This window comes from Gastrolobium bilobum, unplaced genomic scaffold, assembly GCF_033153095.1.
Source record: "Gastrolobium bilobum isolate Gb01-03AN ecotype WA unplaced genomic scaffold, APGP_CSIRO_Gbil_v1 utg356, whole genome shotgun sequence".
Lineage (NCBI taxonomy): Eukaryota > Viridiplantae > Streptophyta > Magnoliopsida > Fabales > Fabaceae > Gastrolobium > Gastrolobium bilobum.
The window spans coordinates 138,269-166,152 of record NW_026898613.1 but is presented as its reverse complement, the minus strand read 5'-3'; the positions used below and the strand labels follow the sequence as shown (position 1 = coordinate 166,152).

Genomic DNA, 27,884 nt, shown 5'->3' with positions numbered 1-27,884 from the left:
AATAAAAAAATAGACTGATTTTGTTAAACATTGTTTCTATCCATTTTTGTTCCCAAAAAAAAAATTAAAAAAAAAATTGATTATGAGAAAGTTTGCATGCACACCCTAATACTAATTAATCTATTTTCGGAGAGTATCCCAGTTTTACTTTTGTCATCTTTTAGTTTATCACCTTCAATTTCTTTTAACGTTACTTAATCTTTCTTAAAAATGTTAATTTTTCTAATTAAAAGAATTTAATGGTAATTTAAAACTTTTTCAATATAATCACTAACATTTATTTTTCTATGAAGAGTTTGTGGTAAAAAAAACTTTATATGATGTGGGTAAATTGAGAAAATATTAATTATATGAAAATAATGTGCAAAATAAATAATAATTTCTGTTAAAGTTAACTGAAAAATTTTATGTTTTAATTTAAGTCAAAATTAATGAGGTTAAGTGATTAAAAAAAAAACCTTGAAAGGGAGATTAATTACAAAAGCACAAAAGTACGCGAGGATAACAGACAAATCTTAAGTACTACTGTAGCACCTAGTGCTCAGTAGTACTTCGATCCAAGATTTGACAATTGTATTATTTTTCTATGTCATCTTTATTACATGGCATTAAAATTTTTTAATTTTTTTATTTTCAGCATGCCTCTGCAATCAGCTATCGTTCCCTTCATCCCTTCACACAGCAACTTCCATGACTCTCAGGTGCAGCTTTTCGTTGCCACCTTCCACCTTTGCAAGTCCGATCTTGACAGGTTTGCCGAAAAATCCATCTTCGCCAGGAGGCTTTGCTTGAAAATCTCGATCTACGCTGGTAGTAAAATCTCGATCTACACTGGTAATTTTTATCCCTAATTTTTATTTTACTTTTAATTGGTTATTTTTATCCCATGCGGACTTTCCTTGCTTTTTATGAAATTACAATTCATCCAGTGCAAAAGGAAACTTGTGCTTGTGCCTTCCTTTTTCCTCCTCATGTTTTTCACTGTTCCCAGAAATCTCAATCTTGTTTAGATCTCTCTCACCATTCGTTTTGCACCTATTTTTTTGTTGTGTTCTTTGATGTCTTGTGTTGCCTTTATGTGTTTTTTTGCCTTTGTTGTAGCTTCATTGCTCTGATTGATTATAAAGACATCAAAGTTTGTCTATTGGGAAATAAAATTGCTTAGATTGGTTGATTGCTTTACTCTTCTTCCAAATTGTCTGTTCAATGGTGTTGAAATGACTATGAGCAAGAAAATAAGGATTATTATCCAAAATTTGTTTTACTAGAAATTATTTGAATGACAAGAGGTGTCCAAAACAAGTGAAAATCACAATTTTATGTGATTAAACGTTCTATAGCTATATGATTTGATGAAGTATCCTATATCAACAATTATTGATCAGTTGAGTTAATTATATAAGTGGGACTAGGCACGTTCTTGGACTTGAGTGAAGTTTGTTGGTTGCTGTAGTGCAATCGGATGATCCCGAGTGAAATCTATTTGGCCATATGTTCCCTTTGTTAAACAAATTCTTAAACAAATTTTCCTGTGAAGATGGAGGATTTAATTTATTGTGCTGGGTGTCAAATGTTTTCTTGACCATGCTTCTGTGACATGAAGATTTATTCTGGCTTATCATTTACTTTCACATTAAATTCTGCTTGCTATAGGGAAAAGTTCACCAATGCCCCTATGGTTTGCTTCAGAATCATCTATGTCCATGTGGTTTTTTATCACATATGCCCCTGTGCTTTGTAAAAAAATAAAAAAACCACAGAGGCATATGTGATAAAAAAACATACTCTTTTGCAAACCACAAGGGCATATGTGATAAAAAAAACCACAGAGACATACGTGATTCTGAAATAAACCACAAGGGCATTGGTGAACTTTTCCCTTTTATTTAATCAACTCTAACTTCAGAACAAAAGTAGCAAAAGTTTTTTGGGATCAAAGCTGGACTGGATGAAGTTGATGTTCTGGTACAAAGTTGAAATGTTTGCTTACATCTCCAGACTTAAAGAGACATGGTATGGTTGAATCTTTACAAGAAGGTGTCATAGAGCAAAAGGATGCTTATGGAGACTGACAAGTTTGTTGAGGCCTCCAAGTCTCTTCATATCAAATGAAGAGTTGTGGTCGGAAAGAAATAGAATTTATGAATAGGGGTTGCTAGTGCAAACGATCCTAATGTATAATGAATTGTGTGAAAAAAAATTCACTTGATAATAGCTGTTTGTCAAGCAGTTTTATCTTTCTTCTTTTTAATCTTTTTGGATTATCATGTTATTTGTAATTGTCCAGTTCAATATCAAGACACAATTTGATTGAGTATCAATTCCAAACCTTATTTGCTATTTATTTTAATGCTCTAATTTATTTCTTTCCTTCTTTTCCTTTTGAAATTACTTGAAACATGTGCTGTAAAAGTAAATTGGATGACTTTGCACAAAATTAATCCAAAATTAGCTCCAAAATAAATACATATTTGTGTTAAATGTCTGAAACATGAACTATTTATACCAAATACACAAGTTAACTTTGAGAACTTTGGTTAACAACAGTTCTATAAACAGAAATGTAGGCTTTCTCCTTAACAAAAAATAGCTCCAGCACAAGTAACAAAAAAGGCACCACCAGCAACAAAAAATGCACCACCAGCAACCAAAAAAAGTGCCAGAACCAGCAACAACACAATTCTTTAAAACGCCTCAACAAAAAAATACTGAGTGGTAGACTTTCTCCTCCAATTTGGGCAAATGAGGGACTAGAACAACACCATCAACAAAAGACAATGGACAAGAACAGCACCAGCACCAGCAACAAAACTGCATAGATTGTAGTTTTTTCCAGCGACGAAATGTATTGTTGATTCTTTCCTCATATCAATCTGCTTGTGAACAAAACAAACGACCATCAAACAGATAGCATAAATGTCCCTTCAAGGTTAACCTCAATAAATGACATAAAGCAAAGTGTAACAACACCTCACAATGCTTCGTAGTATCAACGAGAATTCCTAGTGACTCCCCATTTGGAAGAACAACTAACACCCACGGAGATTTGCTATGACCTGCTCACAAAGGACTGCATTGGAATGGTTGCCTTATACTAGCTAGTATTAGCTGAAATTAAGATGAAGTTTCTTAGTGTTTTTTTCTTCCAGTTCTTGCCTTTATTTCCTCTGATTTCCAAAAAAAGAAAGATGCAAGAAATATGAAAGAAAATGTAGAGGAACTTGAAATGAGAGAAAAAAGATAGCATACCAGGCGAAAAGAGTGGCGGGAGTTACATGAAAATAACCACCAAAATTTTTGTGAAAATAAAAAAATTACAAATTAAAATTTTAGTGCCATGTAAGAAAGATGACATGGAAAAATAATACAATTAATTGTCAAAACTTGGATGGAAGTACTACTAAGCACTCGGTGCTACAGTAGTGCATAAGATTTATCTGAGGATAACGTGTGATTTACCTTATCAAATACTATGACATCATTCGGGAGATTATCAATGGTATAGGTGAACTTAACAGTCTCTCCTATTCGTTTATGCTAGAGAGTCAGAGCAACCCTAATGTATAAGAAAATCATCACCAGTTTGTTTCCTTTAATTTCATTAGTAGTAAATCGTAATAATAGCTTTGCAGCAACATAAGAAGTACATTTTTCATATATATATATAGGGTAAAGGATTTCTCCAGTCACCGGAGATAAAATTATCTCCAGTGAGCTCAAAACGACGTCGTTTTGGGACAGAAATCAAGGTGTTTTTGTAATTATAATATATTGCAGGGTTATATTAGTCTTTATCAATATAATTTTTTAATCTTATAACCCAAAATGATGTCGTTTTGAGCTTTATCTCCGGTGACTGGAGAAATACTTTTCCTATATATCTATATATACATATATAGGATCAATATCATTTTACACCAGTGTAAGACTAACAAGTCTTACACCGCTTCTCAACCGCTGATTTCCGTGCATCCAACGATTATAATTTAGGAAGTCATACGAATTAATTGATATTAATTAATCATTAATTACACTACAAATACAAACCAATGATTTCCGTCCATCAACAATTGAGATGTGATGTAAGACTTGTTAGTCTTACACTGGTGTAAAAAGAACATGCCTTATGTGTGTGTGTGTGTGTGTGTGTGTATATATATATATATATAAGTAATTAACATTTCTCCTGCAATAAGAGATAAAATTATCTTTTGCAATACCAAAATGACGTCGTTTAGAGAGTTTGAAAAAAAATACATGCTATTTTAGTAAAATTACATTATGCAAAAAGAATGTAAAATTACTGAAATACCTTGTATCTTTTCTCCTAAACCCCAAAACGACATTGTTTTGGGATTGCTGGAGATAACTTTATCTCATGTTGTAGGATAAACATTTTCCCCTATATTCTTACCTCGAATCAAAATTATAACCTTTTTTAATGTTTATTTTTAGGAAAAAGGTTAAGAAAATTATTATAATTAATAATCAAACACAAATAGCGGAAAGGATTGGAGATTACAATTTATGATGTAATATTATGGTAAAATAATGAAGATGGAGATGATAATATCATTAATTCCCTAGGGCAGCCCAAGAGGCGACAAGATTGAAGGTATTGCAAATTACAATTACACCACATACCAAGGTGAATATGATATAAAATAAACTAATAATTATATGAATAAATAAGCTAATAGAGTTTAAATCCACATTTGAGGATATGTTTGAAATTGGGGGATTGAATGGAAGATGATCATTCAAATTAATGATAGGATAAATGATTAAGTTTCCTTCTTTAATTTAGATGTTTAAAATTCTCCAAATCGGGAAAACTTTGATAAAAATGAGTAAGGGAATATGATTTTGAGGGACAACATGATTGACATTCTTTCTTTCTTTCTTTTCCTCCACTCTCTCCATGCAAACATATATTGAAATCACCATCAAAACTTGCTCTTGGATTGGCACTCATTCTCCTCAACTGTTTTGTTGGAAATATTGAGTTTGAAACTACAAGATGAAGATGTCTCCACATGGAACTTGATAAAGCCCAATATATTAACTTCACCAGAAATTTTAATCAAAGTGTTGAGGGGCAATGCACCCGAGGTAACATCTGAAGAAATTTGAGAATAATTGGAGAGAAAACGGTTAGCCATAACGGTAAGGGTCAAGTTCAATCCTTTAGTCTCACCAGGTGATACCTCTCCACTAGGGATAGGGGCTTCACCAATAAGTTGCCCTCTATAATTGAGTTGGGCACTACCCTCTGATGACTTGAATCCAAACTCATTTGTGTTCTTCACTGACACATTCACATCCAATGTCACGTTCAAATCTACACTCATTTTAAACACATTGAAGCCCACGTCCATGTTTTGAAGCTCAACTGAATCCACCGTGATAGTGAGTTCTTGGGGTCTGAACACTAATGCCAACATCCCTAGTACCAACACAATTGCCACCACAACACCTGTTACCGTTAGACACACATTCCTCCCTTTGCTAGATCCTTCTTTCATTCTACTTTTTTTCTCTACATCATCAAGCAAATAGAATAACAATTGTCCGTTATATATTTCTTTTTTAATCAAATTTCAAATACATGAAAACTAATTCAAATTATATTTAAAGGGTTTAATGTTTCTGCTGCAGAAAAATTTTCTCTCCCACACTCACATATTCATTTTTATGTGAGTGTGGCAGAAAAAATTTTCCTGTAACAAAAATAGAAATATTTTTCTCATATCTAAATATTGTAAAAAGTAAACATTATAAGAATTTAAACATTTTATATCAAACTGCAACTATAAAAATTCAAATACCAATTATATAGGGTGTGTTTGAAAGTGTTTTAGGGTGTGTTTGAAAGTGTTTCAGTTTTTTTATTTTCAAAAACTGTTTTAAATATGAATTTTAAAAACTGATTTTGAGAGTAAAAAAACATAAAAACTTGTTTGAGCATAGTTAAATTAAAGTTATAAAGAAGTTGTAATTATTTACAAAAATACCATTAATGAAATTTTAGAATTACAAAAGTGCCATCTAATATTTATGAAACTGCCATTAATAAAATTTTAGAATTACAAAAATGCCATCTACTATTTATGAAACTGCCATTAATGAATGCTGATAATTATGATTTTGCCACCGCCTAAAAAAAAAATCGCAAACAGCACTTGAGAACATCCTCAAGTTGTTTTGGTTTTCTGGTTTTAAAAACAAAAAAAGAGTCATTTTTTTGAGAAGCATCTTGCAAAACAATTATTCCCAAACAGATGTTTTTATTTTTTTGTTTTAAAAACTTAAAAACTGTTTTTAAGAACAAAAATCAAACAGACCCATAATCTTCTTGAACAAATTAATTTGAAGAGACTGGAAATTGATAGTAGCTATATATATATACTACAAAACTAAAATAGTGTATGATATGATTGTTAACAGCTAGATATATAAGAAAAGCAGATATAGGTAATACAAGCACATTTTAACGACTAAATACAATGAAATTAAATTGTGCACCAAAAATTAAGATTTTTTTTTTTTTTAGGGTATCTTGCTTACCTAGACAGGATCTATGAGGAAGTTGAGTTGCCAGAAGCTCCTCTCAAACACCTTTTCTTCTCACCCAACTATTTGAAAACAAAGATAACACGGTATATTAGGTTAAAACAAAACAACATCAGCATAACATGATAACCCTTAGTTTTTATATATTAAATAACTTATTTCAAGACACAGGTTAAGTGCATCATGTCCTGTGGTGTATAGTGTAAGCCTGCAAAGAAACAGGAAATAGAGCGTAAAATCCAAATTTTGACCTGAGAGAACCAGAGAGCTTAGATTGCTTCTGGACCAGAAAAAGAAAAAATGATTGGTGAAAAAAAAAAAGTTATAATTTTTTTTTAAAAAGGTTTTAGGGATAACATGATTAACACCAATCAAAACATGCAAAGGATTTAGTTTTGTCAAAGTTTTTTGAAGAGGAAATATACCTACCTCTTCTAATTAATCGACTATGACCATGCAACTGAAAATGATGCTATAATTACTTGGTTCTGATAATACAAAATCTTCTGGGACTAGCCCCCACATTGATTGGCATATACATATGCGACACACATGTCCGGATAACAGATGCCTAATATCACACTCTAACACGTTATATGTAAGTATTCTTTTTTCTTGACGCTGATAATTTTTTGATTATAATTGATCGTATTCTCTGGCCGACAGCTAAAGACTAATTCTCTCCGGTTTTAGAGATTAATTCTCCGGCCGACAGCTAAAGACTAATTCTCTCCAGCCTCTATTAATAAAGTATTTTTCATACACACAGTCGAGAATCGAACCCGTGTTCATATACATAGTCAAGAATCGAACCCCTGTCAACATGCTTAAAGAACCCAGCTATCTACTAATTATGTCGGCTTTGTTGGTTTGACTCTAATTTACTCCATATATATCGATAATTCACGGTGCATAGTCCCGTTAGATACTTGTGCCATTTATCTTACCCTATAAAAAAAACATGCAAGATTGCTGAAATGGGATGGAGATCGATACGAATTCTTAATGTACAAATTAAACATGATCTTATACATACAATAAATTGCTTGACTAAATTCAAAATTAATATACTTAGCTAGCTTGTGTTTGGAATAATTGATAAACATATTCCGAACGAAATAACTTCTCATAAAATTAAAATGAGAAATCCAAAACAAAGAAAGCCGAAAATTATATGACATTGCAACAATTATCAAACAAACGAGAAGAACTAAATAACAAGGAAACATATATATATACCTGTCAATTGAAGCTTGAATTGAAGGGGTCCTCACCTAAAGGTTTAAAACCCTCAAAATGCAATCCTACTGAAATTGAAACGTTGTGAAACAAATTTTGACAAACCCTAAACACACCTTCAAAGGTTAGGTTTGCCAAATGCTTCAACAATAGCTATTGTTGGTTAATTAGTAATGTAGTAACCAATCAAAACCGTACCGTGTATTTTTTGAAGTCCCAAAAGAGCATTTCAGTTGGAATGTGTCAAATATAGGCTGTTTTCTATTCTATGCCATGGAAGAACCATACTTTGGCTTAAAAGTTAAAGCGTCAATCCTATTCCTATATATGTTTGTACTTTGTAGGACTGTACCATCCACCACCAATGCCGGGGGAAAAAAAACCAAACAAAACTGTTTTGAAAATGTTTTTAGGAATAAAAATTTAAGGTCCTAAAGAATTTTTTCTTCATTGCTTATATATATATATATATATATATATATATATATGGGTTAAGTGGATGTCATGTGACTGGATATAAGGTTTTTTCCAATCACATATTTTTTTAACTATGTACTACGTGTAATGCATAGTTATAATATTAAAGTTATTTTTAAACTGTGAATATTAAAAATAGATTGCAAAATGACAATAATATTATAATTATGTATTACCTAATAGTGAACCTATGTTATTGCAAGTGACTGCAAGTACAGTCATAAATTTTTGAAGAAAGATAAAAAGAAAAAAGTTGCGATCAGATATCACGACATGTTACTCATAAAACATGTTGCTTATACATGCGCATCCCATAAAGATTTGTTCATCACATAACATATGTCCATCAGTCCATAATATAAAGTTATGTTAGAAAAAATGGAGCAAATATGTAGTGCTCCCAGACCAATACACCTTTTGAGAGGAGGGGGAGGAGAGAGGGGAGGACTAGAGAAATTATTTTTGAAAAAATGGATATGCATTTTGAAATAATGTGTATTTCAATAGTCAAACCGACATAAGAAAGCATTTTTATAAGAGAGATTCATATTTAACTTTGTTGATCTGTAGATAAAGATATGCTATAGTTGGAATTTTTATTGTAAACACAAATTTCTAGGACCATTCTAGCCTTTGTTAATATAATAATTAAAAACATTTAATTTTAATTAAAAAAATTAAAAGGAAAATATTATGAATATGGAGTTATAAAATAAATACTTCATCCTTCTTTGCGGAGTTAAAGAGAAACACTATAAGATAAATATCTCTATAACAATTCCAAATGTGTTAATGGTGATGAAGAGTGCAAATTCTCTTTTTATTTTTTAATGCATTTAAAATTTTTGTAAAAAAAAAGTTGGAGGGCGCTGCCCCCAAACTCTGTCACTAAATATGCAGACACAAATAAAAAAATTTGGGTCCGTCATTGTCACAATCCGTAGTATATATGTGCATGCGCAAAAGGAGGAAATTCCCACTTTACCGTTGAAATAATCCCCTTTTTTAACTTTCCTCAGAAAAATTTTAATTAAAGTTTTTTGAATATAAAAGAAAATAATATAAATTCATACTACGTCATTTGTAAAGCTTGATGCTGGTTTTGAGATGAGAAGGAGGGTGATTGCCCCTTAAGGCCTTAACCACAAGTTATGTTACTTTAAACCGCGCGAGACAACTTTTCTTAATCTAAACTCTAAATCACAAAAAAAAAAAAAAAAAAATACTAGTATAGATTATACATGATATAAATGTGCATAAACATTAAAGTTGTAATGGGACCCAAATATTATTTAATAACTTACAAAAATGTTTGTAATTAGTGTATGAATATAATTTTATTCAAATATCGTAGAAATATAGATAATCTAAAATATAAAAAGTGGCTGCCCGCTGGCTGCCCTCTTTTCCGCTTAAGGCACTAGTCTGGCCACTTCCTTCGCAATTATTGATTCTTACTTTGATTTATTTTATTTATTTATTTATTTATTTTTAATAAGGATTATTCGAGGAAGAAGTGAATGTTCATGCATAGTAATTAGACCATGAGCTTAGCGTCAGAGTTTCAACCATATATATCTCTTTTGATCTTTAGTGACTGGGAGAAGACACTCTGATTAATAATATTTTTATTTGGTATTACTTTTTTTTGGTGAGATATTTGGTATTGCTTTATCTGTTAATAATTTTAATATTATTTTTGTATTACGTTGGTCATTTAAAATTTTCAAATATATATTAATTTTGACAGTCGACTAGTGACACCATTACTTTGGATGGAGATTATATTATCACATTACTATTATATGCAATTTCAGCATTTTACAAATTTAATGCATCCAAATCTACATGCGTCCCTATCTTTAAAATTTAAACTAAGCATTGTTATTTGAAGACAGTGGATGATATTACATCATTAAAAGATTTGAATTCATGTATAGGACATGAGAGATAATATCAGAAATATCATACACACTGCGATTATGAAAATTAGAACAGACTTACTTGTTGTCAGTATAATGGAACGGACAGATGAATGTATGTAGTATGAGAAATTAATTCCGAGCCCACAAAACGTGTCTCCTTAAGACAATTTGCCCCCTCACTGCTGCCAAAGGTTGATGGACAAGAGTCTCCCAAGATAGAACAGATTTCGTCTGAAGAGTGGTGGCACTACCAGTCAACAGTCCAAATGAACACAACAATTTCCAGAGGAAAGTACACCGAAAATCGGAAAGAAAAATTCAAATCGGAAGAAGGAAAAATTTCGGCAGAGTAACAGTGCAGAAAATTGGATAGTTTTTCTGGGGGGTCAAGGTCTATTTATAGATTCCGACCGATCACGATGAACCGCTGCCGGGGGAAAACTGCTGTGTTTGACGGCCGCGAATGGGTACGATCGATGACCGGTTCGGTGAACAGGTACAACCGGTCACCGGTTCGCGAAAGGTAAGAATCGGTTCGATTCAAAACGCTCAAAAAATCAGCGGGTAGAAACGTTTGGGTTTGAAAAATTGGAGGGAAGCAACAAATAGTTCGCAAGGGCATTTTGGACAAAAAATTAAAAAATAATTTAATAAAAAATTGTTTTTATTTTACACACACGTACGAACCGAACTGATTCGAGTCGAGCCGTCCTACTAGTTGTCCAATGTGGGACTTCTTAAACCCACACACCATTTCAACTTCCTTTTTCTCTTTTCTTCCTTAACCCACTTCTTATTCATAACCAATAGATTATCTACACAATTTCAACATAAATTCCAACAATCCCCCACATGGATAAGAAGTCAATTCATCGTGAATAAAATGCATAAGAATATAAATGCAAAGTGTAATTTCCTCAACGAGAAACAACTGCATCGAGATAGATAGAGTTACCTTTGAACCTTCTCTAGTGAAAACCTATCGGATATACTCGGTTAATCGGTGGTCTGGGCGACTTGAACCGTCGACCTTTAGTGTATACTATAATAGCCCTAACCTAATTAATTAGCAAATTACATGTAATTAAATAATTAAGCATGTTTTAGTGAGTAAAAGTAAGTATAAGGCTTAATTAAATGAATCTGAGTCACTTTGGAGTTAAAAAGTGTACTCAGTGCAAATTAAGGGGTATAAATGGGTACTGACGAAAGTACCCAAAATATAAAAATAAAAATGGAAATATTCCTAGAATAATATTCCAGACTTTCGGGTAAAGTTTGGTAATTAATGGAGTTGAATAGATAGACGAACTAATACCCACTCGATCTCACTTAACTAATGTTAAGTGACCACAAAAGAAGAAAAAAAAGAACCAAAACCCTCCCATTCCCGTCGACGCCAGAAAGAAGAAGAAGAGGGAGAGAGAGAAGAAACCCTTGAACCTTGCATTCTTCACCATTTTGGGTGATTCAAAAGCCTAAACCACTCTAAATCTTCCCCTCTTTCATAATCCTAGCTTAGTTTTGAGTGGGGATCATTGTGGAGAGAGATATTGCCTCTCAAAAATTCGCCCATTTGGTGAAAATTGGGGTTTTGAGTGCTTCAACCTCCATTGAAACTTGAGGAGCCATCAATCCTTGGTTGTGTGACCATTGGTGGTAAGATTCTAACCCTTGAACCATGTTTTCTTGGAAATTTCATGATATAGGGTTTTGAATGAAAAGTGTTATGGGTTTTGTGAGAATTTAAGTAAATTGGCTATGTTCTAGGAAGAATGGAGCTTAGAGCATCTTGTGGAAAATGCTAGGAATGTCATTTAATCGGTAAAAATGAGTCTAGTTAGTTAAATGACTATACTTGGTATATTGCAAGATTACCATGCTTGTTGAAGAGTTTTCTTGCAATTATTATCAATGGTTTGACATAGTTGATTGATGATTGTGTCCTTGTGATGTCTAGGATTGAGACATTTGGACCAACCGTAAGTGATCAACCATTGGAGCAAGCTATGGAGCTTGATTAGTTCCATTGGATAGGTGAGTTCATGCTTATGTTTGGTATGAATTGTATAGCTTGGTTGATAGTTATGAGATGTTATTGGATGCAATATGTGTTGATTGCATTAAACCTTGTGTAGGTTTTGTTTGAGAAGTGAAGTATTGTAATTGACTGACTGTGGAACCTGTTGGTGGTGAACAAAGGTTGACTGAAGCATTGAGGTAAGCCTTCGGACCTTGGGTGTAATTCCCTTGATTGTTCCACCAAGCCCTGAAAGGGTAGTGGTGATTATAGTGTATGTAAATGCAATAAAATAGTGTAATGCTTTGTTATACGTATGTGTATGCATTTGGTGTGGCATAGGATAATGTTTCCCTATGTTGGTATGTTGCATGACGATGCGTAAATCATACTTGGTAGTTAGCTGGCCAGTAGGACTATTTGCATCTGAGTTTCCTTAGGACAGCTTGAGAGCTCGAGGGATTTCTCCTGGAGATGTTATTGCACTTTGCATAGATATGTATTTACTGCATTATTATTGTTATTGCTATTACACTGATATGGAACTGTGGGATGGAGAGATGCTCCAAGGACCCCTGGTTTACTGGATATATTCGTATATCTCACCCCGTGTTGTGGGGACCCCCTTTCAGGTAAGGATGCTGCAGGAGCCTCTGGTGGCAAGTGGCCATATCTGGATTAGCATATGCATGAAGTGTTGCATTTTTTTTGAGATTATACATGTTGTTTTGGTAGCTCACATGTATAGAATTGTAATTAGTAGACAATGATAGATTTATGATTTGTATATTGGAATGGACTTAGCCTATGCCCATGCCTTTGGTTATCCCTTTGTTGATGGGAGCCAAGGGAGTGATCATAGCGTTTTGTAAGCTAAGTTCCATGATTTGTAATAAAAATGTACTGTAAATGATGCCTACTTGAAATTCAATATATGCATGCTTTCTATGTATTGAGTTATTGAATTGGTTGGGCTGAGAATCAATTAGGTACCTTTTGTTTAAATTGGGAAATGTTGAGAAAACAAATACATCCTGTCCGGCTGACCAATTTTCATACCCAATGTGATGGAATTGGACTTTGATGTCTCTATGGAAGTTGTAGACATTTCTCTTAGCTTTCCATAGAGACCAAAATGGTGTAATTTGAGTGAGTATAGCTCAAGTTATGAGTGGAAAACCATAGGTAGGTTAAATGACCTTGTTTTGGGTCACCCAGCCCTGTGGATGGCGCCTGGGGCGCCAGATTCACGCTTGGAGCGCCAGATTACGGAACCTGGCAGTGGCATCCACGCTGAGAGCGCCACTTCCACGCTGGGGGTGCCAACTTTCTGCCTCCTGGGACGATCTCACGCTACGAGCGTGGGAACCCACGCTGAGAGCGTGGGAACCCACGCTGAGAGCGTGGGAGTCCTGCAGAGTCACGTATCCTTTTCTTCGAAAATGCATAACTTTGGCTACGGTGCTCCGATTTGAGCGCGGTTTGAACCCACGCGTAGCTAAGGAGGAATACTATAACATAGGAGAAGATGAGAATCATAAAAGGAGTTTAGAATTAATTTAATAATTAAAGTGATGAAGACATTTAACGACGTGTTGTTAAGTAAAATGGGAATATTATATTAAGTTTAGTCCCACTATTCCGCGAAGTATATATAGTCATGATCACGCACTTGGTTATTTAAATCCAGCTTGTTTAAAAAGGAAAAATTTATCCGGTTTTCTAATTGAACCAATGTGATTGTAACTGCGCTTAATGCCGTACGCAATGATAACAATCCGGTTCTAGAACGGGGTGTTACATATACCTAGACAATAGGAGTCACACAATTGCTTCTTTAGCATTGTTGGTCCTTTGTTGTGCCCATTTTAGCCGTGGGACACCTACCTAGTTCTGCGAGTGTTCTAGAGAATCGGCCTTTGAAAAATTCTCATAGAAGAGGCCCTCACTTCACACTCACATAGGTGATTTCTTGTGATGTAACTCACTATACATCATCTGAACACAACAGTTAAGAAATCATTAAAAGCCTAAATGCTTACCACATAAATACACTGTCTTGTCATAGGAATGAGTATGAGTTAAAAAAACTCCACAATGTCTTGACAGTCGAACATCACTTAATTGTCTCTTTGAACCTAGTTCGTGGGATCTCCACTCATCTAGGTAGAGTTACCGCAATGATCAACAATTGATAGGCTTTAAACCCATTCCTTTCGACAAATTGTCAACCAATTCTCTAGGAATCCCTTTCGTTAACGGATCCGCTATGTTCTCTTTAGACTTAACATAGTCAATTGTAATGATTTCATTCAAGAGTAGTTGTCTTACGGTATCATGTCTACGACATATATGTCGAGACTTACCGTTATACATGACATTATTGGCCCTTCCAATAGCTGCTTGGCTATCACAGTATATGCATACGGCTGGTACCAGTTTTGGCCAATTAGGAACATCCTCAATAAAATTACGAAGTCATTCGGCTTCTTCATCGGCTTTATCTAAAGCAATAAATTCTGCTTCCATGGTCGACCTTGCAATACAAGTCTATTTGGACGATTTCCAAGACACAGCACCCCCACCAAGGGTGAACACATATCCACTTGTGGATCTAGTGTCGTTAGAGCCAATGATCCAATTTGCATCACAATACCCTTCTATAACCGCGGGGTATTTCTCGTAACGCAAAGCAAAATTTGAGTGTACTTCAAGTATCCCAAAACTCTTATCATAGCTTTCTAATGATTTTCATTTGGATTACTAGTAAAGCGACTTAACAGACTTATTGCATAAGCAATATCAGGTCTGGTTCAGTTCATAACATACATAAGGTTTCCCAACACTTGAGCATATAGCTTTTGTGTTGTAGCTTTACTAGTGTTCTTTAATAAACTAAGATTAGAATCTACGGGGTTCTTCACAGGGGTTATATTCAAACTTTTGAATTTCTCAAGAATTTTAGCTATATGGTGTGTCTGTGATAAGGCCAACCCTCCAAATGTTCTATGAATTTTAATACCTAGGATAATGTCTGCTATCCACATAGTAAATAAAACAGAAACAATATATATAAAACAAAAGCAGAATATAATCGGAAAGAAGAATGCAAACCGGAAGAAGGAAAAATTTCGACAGAGTAACAGTGCAAAAAAATTTGATAAATTTTCTAGGGGGTCAGGGTCTATTTATAGAGATTCTAACCAGTCACGATGAATCGCCGTGTTTGACGGTCGTGGACGTGTACGACCGGTCACCGAGCCGGACGGACAACGGCGCACGCGTGTGTGGTGGAACTAAAGTCCACCTAGCTCCTTCCCCTTCATAAAATGTGTAGTGACCCAAGAGCCAATTTAGAAGTGTGAGTTGAGAGCTTATAAACTCTCTCACCTCCTACTAGTTGTCCAATGTGGGACTTCTTAAACTCACACACCCTTCACCTTCCCTTTTCTCTTTTCTTCCTTAACCCACTTTTTATTTATAATCAATAAATTGTCTACACAATTTCGACATAAATTCCAACAAGCATCACAAACAAGTTTGAAAAATCAAATTGAAGTGTTTCAAAAGCAAGAAATCTTTCAAGTTTAAAACTTAGAAGGTATTAAAATTGTATGTAAGAGTCATGTTACCATTTACACCTAAAGTTAATTTAGATTGAGTGGTAAAAGTAAACCTATTTTAAAATATTAAGTAAGTAAAGTAGTATAAAATAGGGATTAATGTTTCTCAATATTTTAGGAGATAAAATTATCTCATATTAGTCATATACATATATAAAAGTGTGTATATCCATGTGATCATATAAATGTTTCTAAATTCCCTTATTTTATATTCAAAAGAGTTTATAAATATTATTACTATTATTATGTGAATAATCAAATTCAAACAACGCTGTAAAAAGGGAGCGATTATTTCACGGTCCGGGAGCAAGATGAACCCAGCCAAAAATGAAAGAAAAAAGGATAGAGGGGGAAATATAAGAAGAGAAAGAGATCTAAGAGTATTTTTTTTTTACTTAAAAAGGTAAAGGAGCATGAAAAATTTGATGAACTCGGTGTATGATAAAAATTTCCGTAAAAAGGAATAATAAGCGGCGAGTAGCACGAGCGTCTCTGTGTCCTACTCCTACGGTCCTACCTACCCAATCTCTTCAAAATTTAATATAAAATTTTTGCATTTATTATTGGAAAGGATACTGTGACAACCAATTTATGTTACTACCAAATAACTACCAATCAATCATAACCATACAAAGGTTAAAATAAATATAAAGTATTAAATTTGGGAAATCATGACCATACAAAGATGAAAATAAATATAACCGTTGGATCAACATAATCGATCTAACGGTGAGATTAATTGGTAGTCACTTGATAATAACACAACTTGTTTGCCACAATATCCTTCCCCTTTATTATTATAAAATTAACATAAATTTTAAATGGGTTTAACTATTTTCTTGTAAACTAATCGGAGTGTATTTCAAATTCACCCCAAATATTTAATAATTTGAGTTTTATTAAAAAAATTTGTTTTTAATATAATATTAGAGAATGCATTCCCGCATTTACCAACCTAAACAAAACAACCACCAGTCTTATTATTCCTGTTGCATCGTTAACACTTGCATTTACTCAAAGTCGAGTGAAGAACCTGATAGCATTTTTTTTTTTCAGTTGTAACAAACAATGGAGTGGGACGAACAAGTGAAGGAAGGGGTTCTAAAGAAGTTAAAGTGGTTGCAGCAACGCAACGAACCACCGGTTTCATGGGTAACGGAATTAGTAGAATATCTCAACTCACTCGGCGCTGAGTTACCCAGCCCCGAGTTAGGGGAGCTTCTAGTTTCCCATCTTTGCTTCAACAATAACCATAACCACCCTTCCTTGTGGAAGTTCATGAACCACGCACTTTCCTCTCGCCTCTTTTTCCCTCTCCAAGTTCTCTCTCTTCTCTCTTCCAACCTCATTCCTCATCGCCATTCTCTCCCTCACGCTTTTGCTCTCTTTCTTCAACTTCTCGCTCAACACGCTTTCTCCTTTCACCCAAACGTCACACCACTCTCTCGCAATCTCAAGTAAAGCCCTAACCTCACTCTCTAATCTAATTTTAATCGATTTAATTATTCAATGCATTGCAATGTGTAATTTATTATGTATTAGTTAATTTACGTGATGCTGTATGAATATGCTTTGATTTTCTGTTTTGCAGGATAATAGATTCTGTTGACTTTGCGTTTAAACTTTCTGAAAATTTCAAAATTCGTGATCTGGAGCTTGGACATGTGTTTGTGCTGTTCTTTTACAGCATTATCATTGCTTTGATTGATAGCACATTAAGTGATTGGGGATTACAAGTTAGCTTTGATGAAAGATCATGTTTAGTCCCGAAAGGTGACCAGTATATGGAAATTGATCATAATGTGGCGCATAATTATAAAAAAAATGAATATCATGAACAGATAAGGAAGAGAAATTCCTTCACTGCCTTAGAGGTATTGGAAAGACTTACTGCAAGCAGAAAGGCAACGATTCTTCTGCAGTCTGTTCTCTTGAACATGTATCTTCTCTTGCCTTTTATACTTTGGCCTTTTTGAACATGTATCTTCTCATTCTATTATCGCTAACATATTTACCATCCAAACAATGTAGATGCTGACAGAACAACGTAGAAATAATGATTCATAGAGATCTTGAATTTTATACTCCCTACACTGTATTACTACTATAAGACATCTCTAGTTTGATGTGTCTACTCTGTGTCAAAATATGGTGTGATTGTGCTATCGAAACAAGCATAAACATTTTTGTCGGAATATTAGCCCTCCAAATATACCCCAAGGATACAAAATGATTCTTGTATTGAACATGTAACGGAATGCGAGAGAAAGCATCTATAGAAGTTGTTAAACATGTAATATGAAATCATTCATGTATCTTTACCTAACAACATAAGCTTTTGGGATGGTTCATGATATGGTATGGAGACCTCTATGACCAAGTGGTAAAGAGTTTGATCCTTGCCGCCCCGTCGAGGTCCTTTTCTTATGGGCTCCCCCTGACTGCCTAACAAGAGAAGCAATTTCCTGGCCTTGTGGGTTGCGAATGCCAAAAATAACCCATATGAGTGCAGAACAATACCCATTAACCTTGTTATTTCTAGGTCATTTGCTAGAACAATACAAACCTCCTATCCCTTACTCCCTTCTGTCCTGCATCAGATTAATTGTCTGTGAAATTACTTACAAATGCAGGATAGACTTCGTGGAACATAAAATGATTCCATTGTCAGATGGTTTGGGAAATTTTATTTATTCAACAATGCCTATGCATATGCCATAATTCCTAGTAATCATGGCTCTTCTTGTCTAGGAACATGTGAGGATGATCAATTTTAGTTCTTGAAGCATATAAGTTTCCTTTATACATTTGCTTGAGTTTTATTGTATGCATATATTTACTTGCTCTCTAGGATTTGTGCTGGGAAATTGACCATATGTTTTCCCCGTTTTGTGTTTTGTCATGTATGATAGGCCTGAAAAATTCAATTGCCTCCTGCAGAGGCTTCAATTTCTTGAATCCCTTGAATTAACATCATCAGAATTAAAATTAGTAAACCAAGTCCTAACAAAAGTGTCTGCAAACATCCGTGGAGTTTCTCATTTTAATTACTCCCTAAGTAAGCATCAGCTGGTTGGGATGCTTGTTGATGTTGGATCATGTAAGCCATTGTTGAGATGCAACTACAGATCTTGTCAGTCTCCTTGTTGGGTTCCCTTTGATATTTATATGGAGAATGCTATGGATTCTAGACAAATTCCTACCAAATCAGCTATTGATGAGCTTACAGGTAAATCCTCTGAGATAGTTTTCATTGGATTTAATTTTTTTTGCTAATTTTGTTTTTTAGTTATTAATAGTTTATTTTCAGAAAGTTATGAGGATTCAGGTCTTTCCTAATATTCATGACCTATTTGCAGAAGGAATCAAGACACTTCAAATATTTAACCAGGCTAGTTGGCAAGAAACTTTTCTAGCACTTTGGCTCTCGGCCCTTCGGCTTGTGCAGCGAGTTGAGATTGATCCATATTAATCTTTTGTTTTCATCGAAGTATTAACCAAATAATTAATTTCTCCACCGTCATGGTTTGTTGCAGGAACGTGATCCTCCTGAAGGCCCTATTCCCCATCTTGAGGGCCGTCTTTGCATGCTTTTATCTATTGTCCCCTTGGCAATTGCAAATGTTCTAAGGGATGACGCTGAACATAATCCGTCTTCTGTTCAAGTGTCTAAGGAATCAGAATTCAGACATGAAATGAAGAGTGATAATTCTAGGAAACTTGGACTGATTTCATCTGTTCAAGTCCTTGGACACTTTTCTGGCCTCCTATGCCCCCCTGAATTAGTTGTTGATGCAGCCAATCAGGAAGCTAGAAAAGCAGTCAGCTTTATTTATAATTCTATGATTGAAAAGGGTGAATCTGTCACTGGCACTCATGCTAATACAAATACAAAAGCAGGTTGATTTTGAGAACTTGGTCTTTGCTTCCATGATTCCTTCTACTTCATTTACAATGAATAAGGATTAACATTATATGCATAAAACTTACTTCATGTTTATTTTGTCTGCATATCTCTATGATACTTATAAAATAATTGTTACCATTCAGGTGGGAACTTGAGGCATCTCATAGTGGAAGCTTGCATAGCTAGGAATTTAATGGATACATCGGTGTACTTCTGGCCTTGTTATGTGTCTACATCTATTACGTCTTTGTCAGATTCATCACCACTAGAAAAATCTCCATGGTCAACATTTATGGAAGGAACACCATTAAACAATTCCCTTATAAATTCCCTTACGGTGACCCCTGCCTCAAGGTTTACTTTTGTGTCAAATTCGATTCAATTTTGGTGTTATCTAAACTGCTGATGATTGGCTTCACAACTTTTCTTCTGTCCTAGCCTGGTGGAGATAGAGAAGTTATACTATATTGCATTAAATGGATCAGAGGTGGAAAGGCCTGCAGCTGCAAAGATTTTATGTGGTGCATCCCTTAGCCGTGGATGGTATATTCAGGTGACAGATCCTATTCGTACTAGGGATAATGGAAACCGGAAGTCCTCCCACAATACATTTGCTTAGATGTGCTTCAGGCATTTCCTTGGATGTATATTTCTTATATTATATAGTCTCACACTCACTCTAAAGTTTACCAATCTTGTTAGTTACTAGAGGAGAGGGTAAAATCATAAATTTAGGGTTGCAAGTTTTTTGTAATGTAATTATTAGAATTGAGAACAGAATAGGCCTAACTCAACCCCAAAACTAACTCAAGGAGAGAGGATTGCTCAAGTCGTTATAAAGGGTATTTTGGTTATATACCCGATGTGGGATCTTAACACCCTTTCACGGCCAAGACTGGACATATAAGGGGCCCCCAACATGTGTTTTAAGCTTTAGTAGAATTGGTTCCTGGCATTTCTGATACCATATTCGAATTGAAAAGGGGCTAGGCTTAACCCCAAAATTAGCTCAAGGTCAGATGATTGCCCAAGTCAGTATAAAGGGCATTTTGGCTATATACCCAACGGTTGTGAGATCTTAACAATAATGATCTTGTCTTAGCTAGGAGCTTTTATGCGAACAAGAATAGTGGATGGGTTTGGAATCTGCGGGATCTATTGGAGTTGAAGCAGTCAATTATTATTGTAATTGTTTGGCAATTCATTGATTTCCGACTATATTTTGAATTGTTGTACATCATGCCATTTTTCACCCTACTGTTCTTTATCTTATTGTTGGCCTTCCCTAGCCCAAATAATATAAATGCACAGTGGGTCACACAATACATTGAGTAGTATTATAGTATAGACCATTGATTAATTGAAATCTTTAATTTGTTATTTAGTAAGGTTAATTCAATCCTGGGCCTTTGTCCTAAACACTAAAACAAAGGACGGACCTGGATTTTGAGTTTCACTGAGGTTGAATATACTTCTGTTTCTCCTCTTTTCTAAACTAAAAATAAAAAAATAGTCATGCTTTTGTTCTTCAAGCTCTATGTGTCTAAACTGGCATCAACTCTGCCCCCTTCAGATTATTGTTCTGTCCTTTTTACTTGCTAATGGATTAATGTGTGAATTCTCCACTTCTTGCTATTGCATTCTTGAATGTTGTATCCATCTTGTCATCATTAATTGTTTCTGATGTGAAACTTTTTCTCCCTGACAGGAACATGTGGTCCAGTATGTGGTCAAGCTTCTTGCTTCTCCTGTACCTCCTAGTCATTCTGGATCTTGGAGCCTCTTGGTTGATAATATGTCCATGCTAAGTGCTATCCTTCGCGGAGCTTCCTCTGTTGATACAGTTCATATACTTTCTTTACATGGTGTTGTAAGTAAATCACTTATATTTTATATGATGGCTGTATGAATATGATCCCCCTCCTATAGATAGTTTGTCTACCGTTCGTGTACCATTTCTAAGCTATTAATACACAAACTTCGTTCTCAAGCTTAATTTCTTTTCCAGTCACAATTAATAAATATTTTATCAAGAGTTCTTTGTGTAGGTCCCTACAGTTGCTGCTTCTTTATTGCCACTTTGCGAGGCATTTGGCTCAATTAAACCAACTTCAAGCAGCACAGGCGATGAGCCTTCAACGTCAATATACATGGCCTTTTCTTTAGCATTTCTTTTCCTTATACGTTTATGGAAATTCTGTGGACCCCCTCTTGACCAGTGCATCACCGAAGGAGGAGGCGCAGTTGGAGGTTTGGAGTATCTTTTGTCATTGCACAACAATCGCATTATGTCTTCCCAAGATAAGCTAAAAAGCAATCGAAGTCTCTTTGAGTCTGCATCTGTTAAACCTGTATATATTGATTCATTTCCAAAATTACGGGCCTTGTATTGTCAATACAAATCTTGTGTTGCTTCAGCCCTTTCTGGCCTTTCTACTGGAAATTCCATTCATCAAGTTGCTGATATGATCTTGAGCATGATTTACCAGAAGATGACTAAATGTGGAATCTCGCCAAGTAATTCTTCATCACCAACTAGCGGTAATGCATGTAGCTCAGTCATAAATGGTGGTGAAGATGCTTTTCAAAGACCTATGCTTCCTGCATGGGAAGTAATGGAAGCTCTTCCATTTGTCCTTGAAGCAATTTTAACTGCTTGTGTTCATGGGAGGCTTTCTTCACGAGACTTGACAACAGGTTGCGAGATGCTAGCTTTACTTATCTATCAATCAAATTTTTCTTTATTTCCATCAATTTTTTCCCACCTTTCTTGTGACTTTGTAATAGATGAAAACTAAATCATGAAAATTAAATAATCTCGCTGGTTCCAATTCTTTTTTTGTCAATATTGTTTTCTTGATATGTTAAAACTTTGCTTGATTTGTCAAAGCCAGTGTACTAAATCCCACTAGGTTTAGTTGTAACATTGTAATATATAAAAGAAAAGATCTAACATCAAATTAGGGTAATTTTGGGAACTTTGATATTTTCTTATCAATTGTTAATGCAGAAATAAATAAATAAAAGTTGGTTGTTAGAGTCAGAAAAAACTTGTTGGACAGAAGGCCCGTGTTTCTGGTTCTTCCTTCATTTTATCTCTGTAACTCTTATGTGACATTCCACTTGCAGGTTTGAGAGACCTTGTTGATTTTCTCCCAGCATCGCTTGCTGCCATTATTGATTATTTTTCTGCAGAAGTTACTCATGGTGTATGGAAACTAGTTCCAATGAATGGAACAGATTGGCCTAGTCCAGCGGCAGTTCTTCAATCAGTTGAGTCAGAAATAAAAGCTATCTTAGGTTATGTTGGCGTTGAGGTTCCAAACTGTTCTTCTGGTACTTCGCTGGTTCTATATTCTAATATACCTGTCTGATTTTTACTAATTTTCATTCTGAGTCCTACAAAAAACATAGCATAAATCTACATCCATGTATGCACAGATAGATGGAAATTACAGAGATAGGCACATGGACAGACATTTTGTGTGTTGCCTAAAATAGTTGCAGTGACCAGGATAATTTGGTCTGAGATTTCTTTTTCTTTTTAATGTATCAGACATGATTTAGAATTACAATTTAATATTTCATCAATATTCTAGTTAAATATTTTTAATAAAGAAAAATTTCCACTTGTCTCCATTTAGAATGTTGTTTTGTTTGTCCTTTTCATTTATGTATGTATCTATCTCTGTGTATATGGTCAATATGCAGTCCTTGATGTTGGCTTTCTCACTAGGACCACGCCCCATGTATGTGTGTGTGAGTGTGAGAAAGAGAGAGAGGAGGGGGGGAGGGGGGAGTTTGTGGTTGTTTCTTGAGTGTATAGCAGCGTTGTCAAATGGCAGTTTCTGTGCCAGACGTTGCATTCAACATGATTATGTTACCCACCTTATGCTAATCTCACTGTTTTTGTTTTTCTTCCTCTTCTGAAATTCTGTTATCTTTCTCTTGCACTGCATTTAGTTCTTTCCATTTCAGATTAGGTTATGAATATCTGTTCTTTTTTCTTAATTTTTATCCTCAGCTCTTTCTTTGTCTTTGTGTTTTATCATCTCCGATGCTTTTTATTTGAGTTTATATTTGGTAGAAAATGTTTCTTGTAATATCAGTTGTTAGCTTTTTTTAATTATGTTATGCAGGTCTTTTTAGTATAATTTGCATTTTGTTAACATGGCCATCATACTTCCTCCATTGATCACAATGCCATCCACTGTAATTCTATGGCAGGTTTTTTCTTGCTGCCATTTGCCATTGACAGCTGTTAGAGAAATATAATATAAAAATAATTGATTGAACCTTCACTTATCAGCTTGAGCTGTTAAGCTAAAACTTTTGGGTTAAATTGGATTAAAATAATTCTATGTTTGGTGCATAGTATTGGATAAGGCCTGATACCATAAGACCTGATAGTATAAGACCTGATTGTATAAGACCTGATTAAATTTTAATGCTATCCAGCGTTTGGTATGGTATTGTATAAGATAATATCTTTCAATATTTTAAAAATTAATATATTAAAAAAATTTATTTTAATATATTAATATTGAAATGATATATTAGTTTTTGAAAATTGTACTTGTAAGCAATATTAATACATCAATCTCTTATCAGGCCTAATCTCTCCCCCTTAGGCCGGATTAAGTTATACATCATTTTGATGTATTAAGGGATCCTGCTGTATAAGCTTATACTATACGATGGTCACACCAAACAATTAAAAATTTCATAACGTATAGTATAAGCTTATACTATCAGGTCTTATACATTACACTAAACAGGCCCTTAAGAATCAAGATGGTGCAAACTGCAAGGTGCAAAAACATTTGGTCCGTATATTTCTGTGTTAAAGACAATGTGCTTGGGAAGATGATTGAAATAAATCTGCAAACTTTATTCTTTCCTAATCTTTTCTGATAAATAATAGGGTACTTTAGATTAAACAATCCAATGACAGTTATTGCATTCGCATTACTTACGGGTTATGTCTTTGTTGTCTGGTAGGAGGTTCACCAATAATGCTTCCTCTGCCAATGGCAGCTCTTGTCAGTTTATCCATTACTTTTAAACTTGACAAGAGTCTGGAGTACATCCATGCTATTACTGGAGCAACTTTGGAAAATTGTGCATCAGGTTGCCCTTGGCCTAGCATGCCTATAATTGGCTCTCTGTGGGCCCAAAAGGTTCGCCGCTGGCACAACTTCATTGTTTTTTCATGTTCTCGTTCTGTGTTTAGACATAACAAAGAATCTGTCGCTCAACTGTTGAGAAGTTGCTTCACCTCATTCCTTGGAACATTGAAGTTGACCGCGGAATGTAGTGTGAATGGCCTGTTGGGTAGCACCATTACTGTCCCTGGTGTCTGTCCTTTTGTTGCTCCAGGGTTCCTTTTCCTTAGGTCCTGTCGAAATATACACAATGTGCAGTATCTAAACGATGTAATTGTTGGTCTTGTGACAGAGTATTCTAATGAATTAGCTGGCAGAAGGGCGAGTTCTGGTTCTCACCACTTAAAATCCAATGAAGCATCACTATCCCTATCTGCTCAAAGTGCAAAAGAGGTAGCAACCCTTGGTGCAAGTCTCTTATGTACTACAGGTGGTATCCAACTGGTTCAGGAATTGTATAAGGAAACTATTCCTACCTGGCTGCTGTCATCAAGGGATGTGAAGCACAACAATGATAGTGTCGTGTCTTATATACTTGAAGGTTATGCTATGGCATATCTGGTGATACTGTCAGGTTCAATTATATGGGGTGTTGGGACTAAGTTACCACCTTGGACATTCTCTAGAAGGAACCGCACCATTGGGGTCCATTTGGACTTCTTGGCAGAAGTCATGGAGAGGAAATTTTCACTCAGTTGTAATCCTATTACATGGAAAACTTATGTCTGCTGTTTAGTAGGATTAATGGTTAGTCTTGCACCAGCATGGGTTCAAGAAGTGAAGGTGGACACTTTGAGGAAATTGGCGCGTGGGTTAAGCAGATGGAATGAACATGAACTGGCACTTTCTCTACTTCAAAGAGGGGGTCCTGCAGCTATGGGAGCTCTTGCTGAACTTGTCAATGTGATTGAGTTTTGAACATAGGATGCCATGCTCATAATTGTACGTATGAAGACTGAATAGTATAATGTCAAAATTGCTTAAATAGTAAGTGCATGTTTGGATCTTTTTTTTTTAGCTTCTCTTCTCCTTATAAACAGAAATTAGGTCAAACAAGTTTATATAAAAGTTCTTATTATAATTTTTATTTTTATTTTTATAATGACATGGGACTCACTGTTTTCTCTCAATCCTGGCCGTGTGGGATGTAGAGTCATACTCATAATGTGCTGCTCCATAACTAATATCGAATGAAGTTCTTTTTGGTGAAAAAAAGTTATTGCTCTTTAAAAATTTAAATTTCTGTTTATGCCTGATTTTTATATCTCGATTTTAGCTAAATCTTTCATGTATTATCCAAATTGCATCAATTTTATATAGTTGATTTGAGAAAGAAAAATAAAAATAAATAAACTGAGAGGTTATAAGGGGGTGCTATGAGAAGTCGTGACGTGAGTCGGAAAAGGTTATTATGCACATTGCATTTGTATCTTTCAATTTGCTGAAAAACTGAAATCTGCCAAAGTACATTAAAATTTGTATTTGATTTGTAAAACTTTATGCCGAGTTCAGATGTCTCGTGCAAATAACTTTATACACGCCGGGTCAAAACAGCTCAAATGGCTCTTTGATTTATTTGGAATCATTTTGTTCAATCATTATTAGTTTGTGTTTATGAATAAATATTTCTTTTTGGGGTGGTGAGTGTAAAATCTTGTGTTAACAGTTAACTCGACTTGTTACGCATTCTAAAATTTGAGTGACTCGAAAATTTCATAACAAATAACAAGTCTGGTCCACACAAGTTATTACTCTGAGTGTTGCAATCTCTTTCCACAATAAATTTTCATTAGTTAGCTATAAATATTTGTCATAATTTAACCGTAGTTAATACTTATTCGATGCTTTTTATTTTTTGGGATGCCAGAATATGTCCCGTGAGCAATGAGTGTTCCAACCCTGATCCCGCCACACTTCTTTTGTAATTTTTTTTTGGGAAAAGTTCACCAATGTCCTGTGGTTTACTTCAAAATCACTTATACCCCTGTGGTTTTTTTCTTATCACATATGCCCCTGTGATTTGTAAAAGGGTATGTTTTTTATCACATATACCCCAGTGGTTTCTTATTTTTTACAAAGCACAGGGGCATATGTGATAGAAAAAAAACCACAGAGACATAAATGATTCTGAAGCAAACCACAGGGGCATCGATGAACTTTTTCCTTTTTTTTTATAAGATAAATATGAACATTTGCCACGATTTCTTGGTGGCTAATATATGTTCAAAGTAAGGAATAAAAAAAAGAAAAAAAAAGTCATGCTAAAATCTGGGGAAAAAATATATTATTATTATTATTTAAATAAGAAATTATGAAAATATAGCATTTTGGAATCAATTTACGAATTTGTAACAACTAATCGCGCCCAAGTAAGGCCTTAGAGGGTGCTTGGTCGCGCCTAAACTCACCTGGTGATGATATGTGATACAAATTTTTTAACAATTTTACATTAAAACTTCGGAAGGCGATAACTTTTGACTCAGGTGTACGAATTTAATGGTTTTTTTTATTTCACATAGCTGATTTGGACACTCGAGTTAAAAGTTATCGTCTTCTAAAATTTTATTGTAAAACTATTAAAAATTTTATGTCATGTGTCATTACTGGATTAGTCGCATCTAGATTGGACGCAAATAAACATTCTAATGCGCCAAAATTTTGATTTCAAAATGATACATTTTCGTAATTTTTTATTTAAATAATAATATTTAAATTTATTTACCAATGATCCGACTATTACATTTGCACATTAAAAATGTTTATCTCATTTTCACGCTTGGTTTGTTTGTTAACAAATAGAAAATGTTAAATTTATAATTTTTTAGGAAAAGTTTTTTTTTTTTTTTTTTTGGTAAACGGAAAGCTTCACTTTTGTCCTTATAGTTTTAGAATTAATCGTTTATCCGGTTTTAAATTTATCGATTAGATCTTTTGTAATTATAAGTAGGACACTTG

The 27,884-nt window shown here is 34.5% G+C and overlaps 2 protein-coding genes across 2 annotated transcripts; one reads left to right on the top strand and one right to left on the bottom strand.

Annotated features, from left to right (window-relative positions):
- Positions 1–4,946: 4,946 nt before the first annotated feature.
- LOC133317646 (uncharacterized) lies at positions 4,947–6,575 on the bottom strand. Its single transcript, XM_061519507.1, has 2 exons — positions 6,568–6,575; positions 4,947–5,539 (listed from the first exon to the last, which is right to left on the bottom strand). Exon 2 carries the CDS (start codon positions 5,523–5,525, stop codon positions 4,947–4,949), a length of 579 nt encoding a protein of 192 aa, XP_061375491.1. The 5' UTR covers positions 5,526–5,539; positions 6,568–6,575.
- Positions 6,576–16,890: 10,315 nt separating this feature from the next.
- LOC133317638 (mediator of RNA polymerase II transcription subunit 33A-like) lies at positions 16,891–25,971 on the top strand. The gene is made up of 11 exons (XM_061519496.1): positions 16,891–17,314; positions 17,449–17,796; positions 18,770–19,086; positions 19,217–19,308; positions 19,394–19,757; positions 19,908–20,118; positions 20,203–20,317; positions 21,473–21,634; positions 21,813–22,461; positions 22,894–23,100; positions 24,766–25,971. The coding sequence occupies exons 1-11, from the start codon at positions 16,926–16,928 to the stop codon at positions 25,845–25,847; spliced, it is 3,936 nt and encodes a 1,311-aa protein (XP_061375480.1). The 5' UTR covers positions 16,891–16,925; the 3' UTR covers positions 25,848–25,971.
- Positions 25,972–27,884: the final 1,913 nt, after the last annotated feature.

What these genes read in the sequence shown, in the direction of transcription:
- LOC133317646 (XM_061519507.1), bottom strand. Translation starts at nt 5,525, where the DNA reads ATGAAAGAAGGATCTAGCAAAGGGAGGAATGTGTGTCTAACGGTAACA.
- LOC133317638 (XM_061519496.1), top strand. Translation starts at nt 16,926, where the DNA reads ATGGAGTGGGACGAACAAGTGAAGGAAGGGGTTCTAAAGAAGTTAAAG. An exon ending in AGCTATTGATGAGCTTACAG is followed by an intron (nt 19,087 to 19,216) that starts GTAAATCCTCTG and finishes ACCTATTTGCAG; the next exon opens with AAGGAATCAAGACACTTCAA. An exon ending in GGTTCCAAACTGTTCTTCTG is followed by an intron (nt 23,101 to 24,765) that starts GTACTTCGCTGG and finishes GTTGTCTGGTAG; the next exon opens with GAGGTTCACCAATAATGCTT.